The sequence below is a fragment of the Centruroides vittatus genome, unplaced genomic scaffold, assembly GCF_030686945.1.
Source record: "Centruroides vittatus isolate TY-2023 unplaced genomic scaffold, ASM3068694v2 contig_391, whole genome shotgun sequence".
NCBI classification, from domain to species: domain Eukaryota; kingdom Metazoa; phylum Arthropoda; class Arachnida; order Scorpiones; family Buthidae; genus Centruroides; species Centruroides vittatus.
In genome coordinates, this window is record NW_027122207.1 from 288,856 (window position 1) to 307,510 (window position 18,655).

The following is an 18,655-nucleotide window of genomic DNA, read 5'->3' on the forward strand; positions in this document are numbered from 1 at the left end:
ATGGAGAGTTACATAATATTTTACAACAGTTTTCTGATTTGCATCAGAAAATTAAAGTAAAAAAATTAAATGCTGCTGTATACAGTATTCTTGAAAAGAAACAAATTAGTTTATATAAATAAATGCTGCTAATATTAATGACAAATTTGCATAAAAACTTTTATCATTTTATAGCCATAACCCATTATTAAATCATATAACAATTACAAAAATAAAAGGACGATAAAATATATTATTAATATATTTGTTATTTGATATTATTAGTTAAAGTACATATAAAATGGAAAAGAAGCATTATTAATTAACAAACTTGAGTGAAAATAACACAAACAAAAATATCTGGAATTTTTTGAATATTAAATTTTCTTAACTGTTTATATTTTTTGAGATTTTTACATTTCTGGTTTTGCATTATTCTAAGAATAATAATATAAAGTTAGAAATAATAGGAATAAATTCTGAAAACTGTAGTAATTATGTTATCTTGTTTGTATGTAAAATGATATTTTACTAAAGAAATTTATTAATACTTTTAATCAATCCATTCTTTTCTTTATTTACTATTATTTTGTTGCTTTTATTTACAAATTATGATATCAAAAATTAGTCATTTTTATATATCTGTTAATGAGTTTGATTAAAAAGAAAAATGCATCGAAGTTGTTTTCTTAAATCAACAGCTGTTTCTGAAATATTTCTTCTACAGTTCTATAAATGTTTATATAAAAGTTTTTGCTCTTAAAATGGATTAATTTTTTATTTTCTAAGTAATGCTTTCTTTTTTGGTGGTGATGATGTGAAATTGTGTAATATACAGTGGTGTGTCTGAAAAGTTATTGTACAGGGAGAAATTTGTAATGACATTAAATTTAATAGTACATATTGCACACTGGATCTGTATGTTATGTGCAATACCATGCAGTCAACTGGTACCAAGTGATCAAGTTACAAGTCTCATATGCAGGGCTGGTCAGAGGATGGTGTGAACAGTACAACCACCCATAATCCCGCATGATCCAACTCTTGCAAAATTTTAAAATTAATCATTTCATTATTCACTAATTTAACTAATTTCCACTGATCTATTTAACAGATGGTATGATTACCATTAAAATTTTATTTTGTTGTTTGAAACTGGTTTCTTTTATTATTATTATTATAAAAGGCCCACACTACTAATTTGCACCAGGCCCAGCTTTTTCTTGGGCTGGCCCTACTCATAATGCAATACCATATATATAACTTTAATGTCATTACAAATTTCTTATTGCATAATAACTTTTTTGATTTCTAGGATTTGGACAAGATTTTTATAGTAACTTTTTTTGTAGACTAGGATTTGGACAAGATTTTTTTTTTTATATATATTCCAAATTATTTTCTCAGGGTGATATTTTGCATAATAAAATCTCTTATTATTAGAAATAAATTCCAGGATTTTTATTACTCCAAGATTTGTTAACAAATAAAAAATTTGCATACAAAATTCTAAATATCAGAATTCTGTAATGTATCCAGTTTTGAAACTTTTTAAAACATTGTAATAGTTTAATTATATAAAAAATCATCTTTTATAAGAAAATATTAATTGAAAAACTTATATTAACTCAATTATAAACTTAGCACAAAACCATTTTCAAAGCATTTTAATTTTACAAGCAACACAAAACCATTTTCAAAGCATTTTAATTTTAAACAGTCGTCCAATTTTAATAAAAAAACTTTTGTTATATTTCACTAATAAAATTTATTCACATTAATAAATGTTATGAATTAAGTATTTTTATATTATAATTTGTTGAATTTGTTTTCATAATAATTTTTTAAAATATTTTTTAATTTAGGTATTTTTCAGTATTAGTAAATATGGAAATGTCTTTACATTCAATGGAAGTTGTGAATAGGTTAACAACAGTAAGTATTAATGATTCTTTTATTAATTAAGTTTATAATTGAGTTAATATAAATAAAATTAATAAATTTTACTTTTGTTAACTTAATAATTAAATATTAATTAGTATATCAATAAAATTTATACACTAAAAGTTTAAGCTGGCATCCAATAATCCAGAATTGTCTAATAATGACCTTTCATGTTCCAGTATTTCATACATCAGAATTTGTTTGGCTACATGATACACTAAAGATTCCATATGGAAATCAAGGCAAATGCAAGCACCCATCCATCTCAATCTCATGGTTACTGCTTCCACCTTGCAAAGATGGAAGCAATGACCATGAGATTGAGATGGATATGATTGAGAGAAAGTACTCATTTGTTAACACTGTCTTGTTTGTGTTGGGTCATGCTTTCACTGGTGCTTTCCTGTGCCTATTATGTGCATCACAATTGCCAAACAAGTTGGTGCAAACATCTTGGTAATTTATGTATACTGTAAAGTCCTGCTAGTCTGAACTAATTGGGACCAAGCCCTGTTCGGATTAGCAGAATAATTGAAATGATGCAGAAGCAAGTAGTTAAAACAGATCTGGCTTATATAGATCCAACACCATCAACAAATTCAGCACCCAGTACTTTTTAATTATAGAAAAGAAAAATTTTAATTTGAAAATCTCAAGAATATATCTTATTTCCTCAATTGTAAGATGCACTATTTTAACCTATTTTTACTTGTCAAAGAAGAGATTCTTTGTAGAATCAATGACATTTCACATTCACAGACCAAAATACTAATTAATAGTTATTGCAGACATGTGATACATTTTGTATTAATAATGTTTTTTTGGCCAAACTGATCAACATTCACATCATTTTAAATGAGGTTTTCTGGTAATGAGGGTTTAAACTAAACTTCTTGTTAATGTTTAAAATATATTCAAGAGAACAAATATTTTAAGACATAGCATTAAAATGAATGGTTATTTAATTTAATTCTGCATCAGAACATGGAAATGGAACTGCTAAACATTATCTATTTTATTGTATTGTCTTTCTAACTTGTTACTTAAGAAAACTGAATAAAATGGATTATTTAAAAATTTTCTATGAAAGAAGAAAATTTTTAAATTTAATTTGATATTCATGGTGCATCTTAGAATTGAGATGAAATATGATATTTTAATTAATGTTTAAAAGCTTAATACAGTGGAACCTCGGTATAGAACTTTAATCCATTTCTGATGTTTGGACTTATACCAAATAGGAACGTATACCAAACTAACCTTTCCCATAAGAAGTAATGTAAAAATGATTAATCCATTCTCATGTAAAAAAAAAACTCCTCTTGATATGGTATATTAATGGGGTTGTAAAATAATTGAAACACTGTTTGAGCACATTAATAAAAAAATAAATTTTATTATAGATTTTTAAAGTTATTACAGTAATAATCGCAAATAATTGCTTCTGATACGCTGTCGCCAGCACATTGTTTTTCAGTTATCGAAAGCAAAAGCAATTTCTCAACATGATCTAATGTCTCCAATCTCTGTTTAGAAATTGATTTAACCCCTTTCGCAACGTTAGCAGATTTAATAATGTCTTTATTTTTCACGATTGTCGATATCGTCGTTCTCAGAATACGGTATGCAACAGTTAAATCTTGAACATGCCTGCCACCTTCATATTTCTTAACAATCTCTTTTTTCAGTTCCATTGTGATTCTAGTCATTTTTTTAGTTTTCTGTTGCTTTTCATTTGCCTTTTTGCAATTCATGATTAATAAAAATAATAAAGTTTTACTTACAAATTAAAATCAGAAGAAATTTAACAAAGCTATAGACTGTGGCACCATGAATGTCTAGTCTGGTCTAGTACACCGATAGTACTACTTGTTCATAGATGGTGTGTATAATTGAATTAAGTCATATACTGAACAAAAGTCATATACCAAGCAAAATTTGTTCCGTCCAAACAGGATGTATTCCGAATTGGACGTATTCTAAAGCAGACATGTGCCGAGGTATCACTGTATTGAAAAAATTTCTTAACTATATTATAATGAACAGAAAATTCTTTTGTAATAATAATAATAATAACAACAACAACAACAACAATAACAACAACTCTCCCGTGGTCACCACCTGCTTGTGGTGGGAGAGCCCAGTAATTTTACTGATCCATAGGGCAATGCAGGCTGGAGCACAAGCTCTTGGTAGGGACACCCATGCCAGTAAGGTTTATGGGGAGAAATGAAGCTAAGAGTGACCACACCCACATTCTGTGGTGATATTTATTATGGTAATAACTAGATCAAAGTGTGATACTGGCTCGGACGTCGCCCGGGTTAACAAGGTCCGCGTTCGTGGGTTAGGCAGAGGCTCACGTTCGAAAAATAGGTCACAGTCTTCCTTGGTTACCGGTGGCAAAAGCAGCATCAGCCTAAGCATGGCTACTGCAATGCCCTCAACAGATGTGAGGAACCAACCCAGCCTTGGTGTTTCTGTGGAAATGCATCCACAGACCACAAACGCTGAAAAACCACGCCAACAGATGAAATGGACAGTAGAAATGAATGAGTTTATCATCCGTACCTTACTTACACCATCACAAAACTTGAAACAAACATGACAGCATACAGACAACAACTACACCATAAATTCACACAACAGTATCCTCATCTCACTGCCACCGAACAAAGGGTTGTTGATCAAAAAAGAACAATTATACACAACAACCTTATTCCACAAACAACACTTGAACTTATCAAACAACAGGTTGCTGATCAAATACATCAACAGACAGAAACATCTAACATTAATGAAGATCATGTAACCTGTCAGGATAATCCAGCAACAAGCATTGATAATAACACACATACAACAATTACCACTAATGATACTACAGACACTTCCTCATCCATCACTGATAACATAGACATGGATTTAGTTAATACGCTCTCACTTATATTTCAGGAAACACTCACTGAATATACAGGCACAGATCCCACACAACGACCACGAATACCAAAAATCAACACGTCAAAGGAAGTAGGAAAAACACTAAATTATGTAAACACTCACTTACTACCACACTACATTCATTCAATTTCTACACTCGCAGACATTCATACATTAGTTTATGCTGGGATAGTCACAGTAGTGACACACCATGGACTGAAAGTACAATAACAGACAAATACACAGAAAACACAATTCTATCACAAGCCTGCCTGGCAGAGAAGAATAGAAACACAAATAAATGACATTAGACAGCAATTAGGCAGGCTGACACAATACACTAAAAACAACAAAACACCCAAATTAAGGAAACAGCTCAAAAACATTTTCAAGAAAATAAAAACACACACAAAACATGAACATCACAACACACGCATTACAGAATACATTGATACACTAAAACAAAAACTTGCTGCCAAAGCACGTAGACTCAAACGATACAAAACATGTACACTACGAAAACAACAAAATAAATTATTTACAAACAATGAAAAACTCTTTTACAGACAAATTAATAACAAAGCAAACACTGATACACAGCACAGTGGCACACCAACAGAAGAAGAACTCACAACATATTGGTCTTCTCTTTGGTCCAGTGCTGTCATGCACAATGCTGATGCAGGCTGGATCGAGGAGGAGAACAGAAACTTGCATAACATACCAACTATGCCCTGTGCTGAAATAAACATACATGATTTCCAATACACTGTTAACAGAACACACAACTGGAAGACACCTGGTGTAGACAACATTCACAATTTCTGGTACAAAAAGTTTACATCACTGCACCAGGAACTAGCTAAACACCTAACACACATCATCATCAATCCACAAGACATGCCAAATTTTCTTACTCAGGGCATCACCTACATGAAACCTAAAAACAACAATACCACAGACCCCACGCAATACAGACCAATTACATGTCTTCCAACACTCTACAAATTATTGACATCCTGTATCGCAAACAAAATATACAAACATGTTGAAGAACATGACATTCTAACAGAACAACAAAAAGGTTGCCGTAGAAATCACATGGGATGCAAAGAACAGTTACTCATAGATTCAGTCATTCTACGGCAAGCACACAAACAACACAGAAACATACACATGGCATATATAGACTACAGAAAAGCATTCGACAGTGTTCCACACAGTTGGCTGCTACATATTCTACACATGTACAAAATACATCCATCACTCATTACATTCTTCCAAAACACTATGCAGCACTGGAAAACATCACTACATCTCAGGGTTAGTAACACTTCCATACAAACAAACCAAATTTTTATTAGGCGAGGAATTTTTCAAGGAGATTCCTTGAGTCCTCTCTGGTTCTGCTTAGCCCTGAATCCATTATCCAACATGTTAAACAACACGCAATATGGTTACAATATCAGACACGAAAAAACAACACAGTTTACACTGTCACATCTCATGTATATGGATGACATAAAACTTTATGCATCTACACAAAAACAACTTCATCAACTCCTACAAATCACACATTCATACACCAAGGACATACAAATGGAATTTGGCCTAGATAAATGCAAAAAACTTCACATAGAAAAAGGAATCCTGAAGAAAGAAGATTTTGCACTTGGAAATGGAGACATTATTGAATCCATGGAAGAGGGCGAGTTCTACAAGTATTTAGGATTCCAACAGGCCAAACTAACAGAACATGCACAAATAAAGCAAAGATTAATTAAAGAATACCAAAGTAGGTTAAATGCTATTCTCAGAACACAGTTAAATGCAAAACACACAGTTAAAGCAATAAACACATATGTCATCCCAGTACTCACATATTCTTTTGGAGTTATACATTGGACTCACACAGATCTTGAGCAACTCCAAAGGAAAATAAGAACAACACTTACTAAGCATAAACAACATCATCCTAAATCTGCCACAGAAAGATTAACCCTTCCACGTAAAGATGGCGGACGTGGCCTGATTGACATAGTTAACCTTCACTACAAACAAATACAGTCACTGTGAGAGGTTTTCTACAAAAAACAAGAAACATCACAGTTACATAAAGCAGTAACTCTAGCAGACTCAAATAACACACCATTAAACTTACACTCACATCATATGGACACAACACAACATATAAAAAGCATAGACACCATTAAGCAATCGTGGGCTCGAAAGGCACTCCATGGCAGGCATCCTTATGATCTGGCCCAGGATTTTGTTGACAAAACTGTGTCAAACAGCTGGTTAGCTCGGGGATGCCTCTTTGGGGAGACGGAAGGATTTATGATTGCCATACAGGATCAGGTCATAAATACTAAAAACTACAGAAAACACATACTCAAAGATGCAACACTCACAAATGACACGTGCAGAAAATGTCGCATCATGCCAGAAACTATACAACACATCACTTCTGGTTGCAAGCTTTTGGCACAGACAGATTATTTACACAGACATAATCAAGTAGCAAATATAATACACCAAGAGCTTGCAAAGAAACACAAATTAGTAGACATCCACGAACCATACTACAAATACATTCCACAGACAGTATTGGAAAACAACACGCACAAAATGTACTACGACAGAGCCATAATCACAGATAAAACAATTTACCACAACAGACCAGACATCACACTCATTGACAAACACAATAAAATCACATACATTATAGACATATCCATTCCAAACACTCACAATATACAAAACACATGCACTGAAAAAATTAGCAAGTACACAGAACTCGCCCAGGAAATAAGGCGTCTATGGAGGATGGATAGGGTGCTTATTGTACCTGTTGTTCTCTCCTGTACAGGTGTCATACCACACACACTACACAGAAGCCTGGGCACATTACAATTGAATAGAAATACATACATCACACTACAGAAGGCCACTATATTGAATACATGTCATATTGTGAGAAAATTCCTGAATACAGACACACACACTGATACACTTCTTTAATTTCTGTTTTGGTTACTATGCCTTGACTTTGGTCCGGCATAGTACACAGCCACCGGTGTTAACCGAGTATATCTCACTTAACCCAACATAATAATAATAATGCTTTTTTTATAATATATTTCAACACATATTTAACAATATTAATATTTATATATTTATAATTATTAATAGTGAAATATTGTAAATTAATATAATAATTATTAATCTTATAAAATATATTAATAAAAATTCAGAAAAATATATAAAAATTAAATATCAATTAAACCTTTTTAGGCTGTTGATCTACCTACGGAATTTGTACATTTATATATATCTAATTGTATTTCTACATGTGAAACAATCAAAGATCGTTACATGCAAAATCGTTTAGTACGATTAGTTTGTGTTTTTCTACAATCATTAATTCGTAATAAAATCATAAATGTTCAGGTTTGTATTGTTGCTTTCTTCTCTATAAATAATGTAAATAAGTTTAAAATATATTACTTTAATACAATAATGTAATTTTAGAATTTTTAATTAAACTTTGATCATTTTAATTTTGCTATTTAAGTTAAAATATTCTTTCTGTTTTTGATGAAAAAATTATCTTATTATTTAAAATTATTTTGAATACAAGTTAATACTCTGGAAACTGGTTTATGGACAGTCATTTATGCAGTCTATGTAACAACCTGTTTCTGAAAATACCAATTTTTCTCCATTGACTTCAATGAAAACATTTGGCAATTAAACACTCAACTAATATAGTCGGAAATCAGCATTCCGTTGCACATTCAAGTTATACAATAATTTAATGGTTAATTAATATAAAGAGAAAATTTAAAATATTTCTAAAATATTGAAAGACTTTGGGTAATTCAGCATATGTCAAGGAAACAAAAACAATTACAACAAGTTCTTATTTCAGACATAAAAATTTACTGTTAAATTTTAATGTATAATAGCAAGTTTTAGTGATTTAAAATGCTATATAATTAAATAATAAATTTAATTAATTTTAAAAATATCAATATGAATAAAATCTGTTTTTGATTATTAACATATGTCCCTCCCTCACACTTTTTGTAGAAATTTATTGCTGCATTGTTTATGAACTTGAAAAATCTTCAAACGTTTTAAAAATAACAATTAAATTTAAAAATTTGATTTACGAATTAATATAAAATGTGAATTTTGTGAAATTTGTTAGAATGACTATTTTAGTTTTAAGTGAAATGCATGTAAATTCAAACCTTATAAGTTGATTCACTTTATATTTATTTACTTGTGGAATGTGTATGTCACGATATTAATGAGAATATAATAGAAATTTTTAAAATATACTTTTGTAAAACTAAAAAAAAATTATGTTAAATTTACTGAAATACATTCTTTATGAAAATAATTTTATATATTATTTTAGGATTTGTTTATTGAAGTTCAAGCATTTTGTATAGAATTTAGTCGAATTCGCGAAGCAGCAGCTTTATTTCGTTTACTAAAACAGTTGGATAACAGTGATCAAGCAGTCACGCAAACTCAAACTCCTACACCATCTGGAGGAAAATAAAAATTATACCATATATAATAAGGTTTAAAAATGTAAGTCTATTTTTAATTGAAAATAATTAACATTTGGACCTGGTTAATATATTTACTTATGATTATTAAAATTAAAAGAAAATATTTCCTTATCAAAGAGAGAAAATAATAATTTAATCCTTCATATTTGTATAGATTTTCCATATGTAAGCACACTGAGGCTAACTATTCAACTATTTGATTCATGCAAGTTCCTACATAAAATTTAAATAGTTGTAACAAACTGCATGTATTTCTTATGAGAGTAAATAGCTTTTAACCAGTTTTCTAAATAATTTTTGATGTCTTAAAGCACCTTTTATTATTTTCTGTTTACAATAAAGAATTTATTTTTTTTAAAAATATTTAAATATTTTTTAATTTTTAAATTTTTTTTTCAATTAATAAATAGCATTTGTTATGAAACGTATTATTTTATGTAGAAGTTTTGTAATTAAAAAGTTGGAACTTTCTACATATTTATATGAATATAAAAATTGAGTTTTAGTATGTTATGTTTCATTATTGAAATTTAAACAAATCTCTTGTAAGTTATGTAGATGTTTTTCAATTATTGCAGTTTGTTAATGAGTTTCTTGATTTACTGCTATTTTCACTATCGTAAAGAAATTTTGAAACAGCTAGTAAAGCTGAAATTTTTAATAATCAATAAATTAAATAAATATATACTTATTTATTTTTTAATAAAATATGTAAAAGGGTTAATTTCTTTATAAATCATAAAGGAAGTTATATATATATATATACAGTCGACTCCGCATAAGTCGACACCCCAAGGGGAAGTGAAAATGTGTAGAGTTATCCAATGTGATGACTAAAGCGAAGTCGGAAAATAAACCATAAACCAGAAAACTACAACTAATAAAATACAGTAGTGTGTTATACAGTAGTATAGGCTTACAATACATTGTGTTCTCCATTTACAATTACTCTGAAGATGAAAAACTGAAAAATTCGTTTAGTGTTGTTTGTTTCGAGCATTTAACTGTCTCGACTTTCTTTTTCAACGATCAGGAATGACTTGAAACCATCATCTTTGCAATTGTCAATTGTTGACAAGTAATGTCTAAGGATTCTTAATGCCTCTAGCGTGAAAAAATGCAAAATTAGATTCTGGTGTGATGTTGTTGTAGATTGTATATTTTCATTTTTATTAATATGTATATATATATATATATTAATAATAATAATAATATATTATTATATTATTAAATATATTAATTACATATTAATAAATAGATCGACTCCCCCTCCTGAAAAAAATGAGTTTGCACCAAACGTGCAGAGTGAATTCATTTTTTCAGGAGGGGTGATGACTTATTGGAGTGTGGGACAGCAAAAGTATGTCTACTTATCCAGTGGTAATGACTTAAACGGTGTCGAGTAAACTAGAGTTTTTTAACATTAATGCCTATGTAAGTCGGCCAGGACCACAGAAACTGACTACTTAACCGTTGGTGTTGAGTTATCCAGGTGTCAACTTATGCAGACTCGACTGTATATATTACATATTTTGATGTACATTTTTACATATATTCTGTATAAATCCTACAGAATTTACTTAGATACAAACAAGAATCAATAAAATCAAATATAGTGAAATTCAGTTATGAACACTTTGGGACTTGCAACTTTTGATAATGATAACCAACTGATAATATTAAATAGAGGATAAAAAAATTTTTATTATTGAACTCAATTTATTGCAAGCAATTACAGTATAAACATTGTGTTTAATTTGTATTTATCACAATCTATACACTTAATATGACATTACACATTTATATATGCTACATTTCTTATAAACAACTGTTTTTAACTCAACAAATCACAAAATTAAACTAGAGAAATTGTAACAGAAATGGTAATCTGCAAAGCTATGTTTTAAGTAAAGATCTACAGTACACGTTTTCTATGAATTCTTGTCACACACTTACAGTATGTTAAAGGTAAAAAGTATGCTCCACTTCAAAGTAAGTCTTGAAGAAAATATCCATTTAGTATGAATTCTTATTGTTTGTTTCTAAAGTAATTATCACAATTGATAACAATAGCTGAAGTGTGATTATAATAGGTGGATTATTTTTAACTGATTTTATACACAGTGTTTTGGGATCTACAGATTATGATAACAATAGCTGATTGATAATATTATCTGTAATGTAATAATCAGATTCCACTGTGTAATAAATATTCCTAACTCATTTTACAAGTTCCTCCATTTTGGTTTCTCAGAGATGTGTTAGGAAAAAATATCATAAATATCATATTTTCACATTTACACAATTTGAAAAAATCCAAAGTTGTTATCCTTGATCCAGTCAACTTGTTCCTAATTTATGTTATGGTATTATTAAGTCCTAAATTAGACATTTTATTTTCTTTTGGATATTTTCAAATTAAATATACTGCAAGTAATATTTTAAATAAATGTTATTTTAAAATATTTTTGGCTTACAGATAGTTTTATAATTTCAGTTATTATAGTTCTGTGGAGTTATTTTGTATAAGTAAAATACTAAGTACTAATCATTCACTAGCAAATTCCTCTTGAAATCCAACAGGAAATACTGAAAATTGTAAACAAAAATATGATGTGTGTGTCATCTCTCCTTTATCTATATTTTCTTGTTTTTATCTCTTCATTCCTATTTAGTAAATATAGTTAATATATTGTGAGATAAACAAAAAATTAGTAACAAAAGATTAATTGCTTTACAAGCCAATCTAAATAAATTTCATCTTACTCTGTAACATTGATAATTTTCTAAACAATTTTTATATGTAATGTTATTTAAATTTACATTTAGATATGATACAGTATATAATTATGAAAAAACTATTTAGTCTTAAAATGTCAAAAAATCAAATAGAAGGTTAATATTTTGTATCAAAATTGAGAGGAAAAAAAATGTTATGATTGAAAATTACTGATTATTACTTAGCATATTCTGTAATTTATGTCTATTTTTTTTACATAGTCTTTTTACTTTAAACAATCAATTTGAATATTATTTAAATAATCAAAAATTCTATCCAGAACATTTTCTTGATAACTTAAACCATTTCTTATAGTTTTGAATGTATCAAACTCTTCTCGGGGACAGATACTTCAATCTCATTATGAGTACAGTCAATAACTGTAACATTCGTAATGTACTCATAACAGCCTTCAGGTGGAAGCATTTGCAGAAATGATTCAAAATTATAACCAATTTAACATCTATCAATATAAAAAATAATAATTTTTTTACTTATTTAAATTATTTAATCTTAGAAATTAAACTTCTTTAAATAGAAACATTTTAAAAATGCAAAAACGACATATTTTCAACACTCTACAGAAAAATTCAAAATATAAAGTTTATTATAAGACTATTTGACTGTTTGACAGGATGTCTTACTTAGACATATAATAAAACAGAAATTTGCAACATACTAAGTGTTAGTTCTAATGACAGAAGGTAAGCACTAGTGTAAATAGCAGCTCTAAAATTTATAAACCCAACAAATTACAACCTTGGAGTGACAGTATAAGTTCCAACTTACATATTCATTATGAAACAAGACAAGAAACTCAGTGAAATGGGATGCTTGTTACGGATGGTTCATAAACAAGCCAAGGACAGAAGAAAAATTGAACAAATTTGACTGTTAATTCAGAGAAACTCAATGAAATTCATCTAAGCTGCACAAGATAGTGAGATTTGTAGCAACACACTAACAGCAGTGCCTATGGTACACCATAGATAGAACATGTATTTACATGAAAACAAGATTCAAATGAAGCTAGAAGACAGAACAGCATGGAAAAAACAGTACAAACAATGTTTCAAAAGTTGATGCCAACAATACTTTCCTAGATTTGTAAAGTACTATTTTTAGTATCTCAGGAAACCGACACTAACTGCGGTCGGTAAAACTTCCGTTAACCTAACAGGTACTTTATGAGGATTCGAGATTAGTTTGCCAGGCCTGAGCTTTTATGCGTGCACCGAAAAAATTAGTAAGAATAATGACAAATATCAAGTCAAAGAAAAAGTCTCAAATATATTTAATTAGTAAATCGATTTTAACTATGTACAAATGTCTGTAATCCAAAACAAAATTTATTAACGAAAATCAACAAGTCAACCCAACAATAAAACTCAGCTACTTAGCTTAACTTAATCTTAATTCTCCTTTGAAAATTTGAGAAATCAATACTTAAGAACTATGAACAAAATCTCTTATGAACTAAACATCTGTCACCTCACTATACTAGGAACCTGTTTCCTCAATCCTTTCGCTATCGTCAAATCGAATTCCTCGTTAAACCTCTTGGATTGCCTAATTCTCAATCTGGACTTTGCCTTGGATTTTTCACTCAGTAGTACACCTCGATCAGGAATCACCTCTATCATCTTCGGTTAGCATGCTGGTTTTATGCTGTGAGGTGACGTCACAATTCAACTAGGTTACTCCCCTTATTTACATACTTAATTTTTCTAACATCAAATTTCTTTCTGGCAGCTTCAATTCTCCGACAAAATCTTATAAACTGTTTACAAAGCATTCAGCACAATTTTCTGGGATGTTTTATGACGGTTTAGTAAGTATTTCTTTTCTAGTGAGTGTGGGGATTCCCCCCTCCATTTTTTTTTTCTGCGGACTGTTCATTTCCGCTGGGCAGCGCAAGTGTGCGTGATTTTTCCTACAATGAGTTGGTTTATTATCTTCTTTTTTGGTTACTAAGAGAGTGGTGGGAAACCTTCGTCCTAACTATACATAAGCCCCAAACAAAATATAATAAAACAAAAAATAATAATAAAATAAAAATAACGCTCAGACTCGGTTCCTTACAGATTTTGTAGCATCTCAATACAACATTCCACCTGTCTGGAAAAATAAACAGACATAACTACCACATCTGTCTGTCTGAAAATCCACCTGCTGTATATGACATTGTGGTTTGAATAATCATGCTCACTATTTGATGTGGAGTCATGAGGAACAAAATCAACAGCCTCTTTTTTCTTGAGAGGCCATGATAACTGGACTAATATATCTGAATGTATTATAGGAATATTCTGTCTCTCAGTTTCCTGAAGAGACAATTTTCCAACAAGATGGGACTCCCTTCACTTTGCTAATGTCAGCACATTCTTGGATGACTGCTTCACTCCAGATGTCTAGTCTCCAATTATGTGAGTAGCAACATGAACCTATTGAGAATATCACATGGTACTAATTTATTTAGCAACACAATTTGCTGAATGACTTTATGATAAGTTCTGTACCAAAGAGGGTAATTCGCTATTTACAATTGTTGATTTAAAAATATGCAAATGATTTTAATAATTACAAAATAGTATTTTTGGACTAATATATATTTTTAATTCACTGGATTTCACACTTCAGAAAAAATTGTGAAAAAAAAGCAGGACAAACCTGTGACAACAAGCTTTTCAACTTCATGCCTTACTTACTCATGCCTATTTGTTATGATTCTTTTATAGAACTCAATGTGTAATACACATGGAAAAGTTTAAACAATGATTTCTTGTAAACTACTGCTCATTGGTATAAGTTATGTTACCATGCATTAGTGGAAGGGATATACTAAAATGTATTAAAATTTCAGGAAAATCCAGGATGTCAAAGTTTGGATGTCCCCTTATAAGTGGAACACTGTATATAAAAAACCATTATAAATTTAGAAATAAAATTTTTATAAATTTATAATGGTTTTTATATAACTTTTTAATTTGTACATTATACAGTGGAACCTTACTTAACGAGCACCTTACATAATGAGTGTTTTGCATAACAAGCAAAATAAATTGTGAAAAAATGACTTGCTTAACAAGCGAATTTTCGCATAACGAGTGGCTAGGAGAGGGGAAATCCTGGCTTGTGCGCACGCTCCATCTAGCACTTGTTCAGCTAGCATCATAGTGTTGCTTGTGATCACACATTTTTCCAAACTTTTTCCAACACATATTACGTATAAACATCAACAACCATAGCCCATTATATGATAAACATGCCAAACGATATGCCAAATTCTTGGGCTACGTAAAGACTAATTAAATATTAGAAATTAATTAATTTGACTAGAAGTAAGCAGTTATGCTGCCATCTTGTATTAAATTTAATGACCAATTCCAAATTTTAGAAATGTCTGCATTAAAAATTAACTATTTATAATTATTAAATTTAATACGAGATGGAAGCATAACTGCCTACCTCTAGTTAGATTAATTAATTTCTATTATTTAAGTATAGCCTTTACATAGCCCAAGAATTTGGCATATCATTTGGTGTGTTTATCAAACATATTATGTTTTTTTTTTTTTTTTTTTTGTTTTCCGCAAATTGAATTTGCATTTCAGGTTGGTTCATTCTGCACTAGAAGAAAAGATGATGATTCATTCTCCTTAACAATGTTTTTTGTATAATTTTCTTTGAATAAACATTATACATAAAATATTTGAGTATATTTTTCGGCATGGAATGCATTATTGTATTTTACATTAATTTCTATGGGAAAAATTGTTTTGCTTAATGAGTGTTTTGCATTATGAGTAAGACTCTGGAATGAATTATGCTTGTTAAATGAGGTTCCACTGTACTTATTTTAATTGTTACAAATAGACATTGAATTTTCAAATTTTTAGTTTGTCTTTATCCATTTTTAGAACTAGTTTTTTTAATCTATAGATAACTTTATTATGCTGTTATTTTTATTGCTTTTTATTATCTACTATTGTTTTAAACAAATTTAAATATTTGAAATTTATTAAAAATCAGAAATGAAACATGGTATATTTTAACTATTTAAATAATACAGTAGACTCCCCTATAATACGGGTTCGTATATAAGACGGATTTGTATAACATGGTGGAAAAATTGTGATCGTGTTCATATTACACACTAAAAGAGGCTCATATAACACGGTAAAAGAATGAGACAGATTGTCATGGCTGACTCATATCTCGACAGGATTGGTCGAATATGGACCAATAGTGGACAAGCAGCGGACCTACTTGAGAGCTACCAGCATAGCGAGGATACTGATTGGATGACTGCTGTCCAGTGGAACACGTATATATGGACAGTTCAGGCGGAAAAGTTGAGTTTTCTTGTGAAAAAAAAAAAGAACAATTATTATTCAACAGCCATAAAAATTGTTGTCATGTAGTGCTTTAAGCCTGATTTCTAAAGAAAGTTATTTTAAATATAACAAGTAAGTTAATCACTTTGGGCTGTGAACGGCTTAAATATTTGTAAAATCCAAGTGACTCGTACAACACGGATAACATGGAACGTATCTACTGTGTTATAGGGGAGTCTACTGTAGTAACATTTTTGTCATTATTTATTATTCTTATATTTCAGTTATGATTGATTTGATTTTAGTGAATAGCAAGTAAATTTATTAGTAAATACTTGAACTTATTATAATATAAGTCAAGTTTAATAATGAAAATAAAATAGAATAGGAATTTACTAAAAAGTTGAGTTTAATGTATTAAATATAGATTGGTAGAGATTTGCTGTTAGTTTTATAATTAAAGTTTATTTTGAAAAATATAATAATAATTTCCTTTTTTTTTCTTTCCAGAATATCATTCGTCTGCCATGAATTAACATCATAAATTAATCAATTATTTTAAAGTTCATTTATAATTTTATACCTTGTTTTACAGTTTAATTTTATCAAATTCTCTATTGCATAGAATTACAGAAAGTTTTTGAAAATCTAAAATTGTTCATAAGCTTATGAATTTTCATTTTTAAACTGTATAACAGTAATACTTGATTCATACTTAAAAAAAAATTATTTATCAATAAAAATAACTTTTAATAAAATTTGAAATAAAATTTACATTAAACACATAGGTAATTTTATGAAATACAGTAGAGCGTCGATAAGTGGAACGTCGGTAAGTGGAATGGCCGGAAAGTGGAACGATTTTCAGTCGGCTGTGTCGTGCTGAATTGAATGTTTTTGATACTAAATTTACTTCTAAAGTATAATTTTCATGTTTTTTATATTCTTTAATATATTTATTTTGTTTGTACAAAATGCAGAAATAATTTTTAACGATACGATAGCCTCGATGATTATTATAAAAATTTTCGTTAGGCTTAAAATCGACGAAAATTCAACACGAAGCGACACGCAACGGAGAAAAATTCAACAGGAAGCGATACGCAACGGAGAAAAATTTGAACATCGGACAGGTTAATGTATTTTTTCGTACAAAGTCGGAAACTGGAACAAATCATTAACTGGAAGGACCCCAGTCCCCAATTGGTTCCACTTATCGACGCTCTACTGTATATCATTATTTTATAGTGAGGAATTTATTATCCTGACTTATTTTACAAGTTAATTTTTTCATGAAGCATGCAATTGTATTTACTACAAATATCTATTTTTAAAAAGCTATAAATTTGCTTCACACTTATTAATAAACATAAAAAGTAATTTTCAGCATACTTCATTATTTAAAATGTAAACATTTTTTTGGACTACTCTACTATTACAGATTATGCCTGTATTCAGTCATCGCAATTTATTTCTGATTTTTCACATGCAAATTGAATGCATTGTCATATTCCATATAAATAGAAAATCATTGATCCAAAACCTTAGATCATATAATAATTTATTTAAAAAAAAACATCATCTTCAATCATCATGTTGTTAATGTAAAACATCATTTAAAACATACAGAGAGCAAAGAATGATAAAATGTAGTATTCTTATCTTATAATATAATCGAGATGTGTTGATAATAATAATAATAATAAGCACAGAGTCCAAATGGTTAGGAGTTGAAAGTTGAAATTTGGTACGTGGTTAGGGTATGTCATGAGAACATACACTAAGAAGGGATTTTTCGAAATTCCCTCTGCAGGGGAGAGTGACAGTATTAAGGCTTACTGTGAAGAACTCTGCTTCTATTATACTATTTTAGATGCAGTTTTTTGCGTTTTAATAGGGTATGCCATGAGAATGCACATTAAGAAAGGATTTTTCAAAATTTCCACCACGGGGGTGTTAAGGATTACCCTGAAGAACTCTGCTTCTACTGTACTATTTTAGATGCCTTTTTTGCATTTATGTGGGAAATTGAACATATTTTTAGACCCTTCTAAAAATTCTCAGCAATATTTAGTGTTCCATTGTATATA

At 29.6% G+C, this 18,655-nt stretch overlaps 1 protein-coding gene across 2 annotated transcripts in view; it reads left to right on the plus strand.

Annotated features, from left to right (window-relative positions):
- The window catches only part of Not11 (CCR4-NOT transcription complex subunit 11), a 54,647-nt gene extending 37,301 nt beyond the window's left edge, over positions 1 to 17,346 (plus strand). For both annotated transcript variants that reach the window (XM_067271025.1, XM_067271026.1), the window contains exons 11-14: positions 1,845 to 1,914; positions 8,158 to 8,313; positions 9,290 to 9,468; positions 17,076 to 17,346. In XM_067271025.1, the coding sequence (XP_067127126.1) occupies positions 1,845 to 1,914; positions 8,158 to 8,313; positions 9,290 to 9,436 (373 nt within the window). In that variant the 3' untranslated portion in view covers positions 9,437 to 9,468; positions 17,076 to 17,346. The remainder of the gene's footprint in view (positions 1 to 1,844; positions 1,915 to 8,157; positions 8,314 to 9,289; positions 9,469 to 17,075) is intronic.
- Positions 17,347 to 18,655: the final 1,309 nt, after the last annotated feature.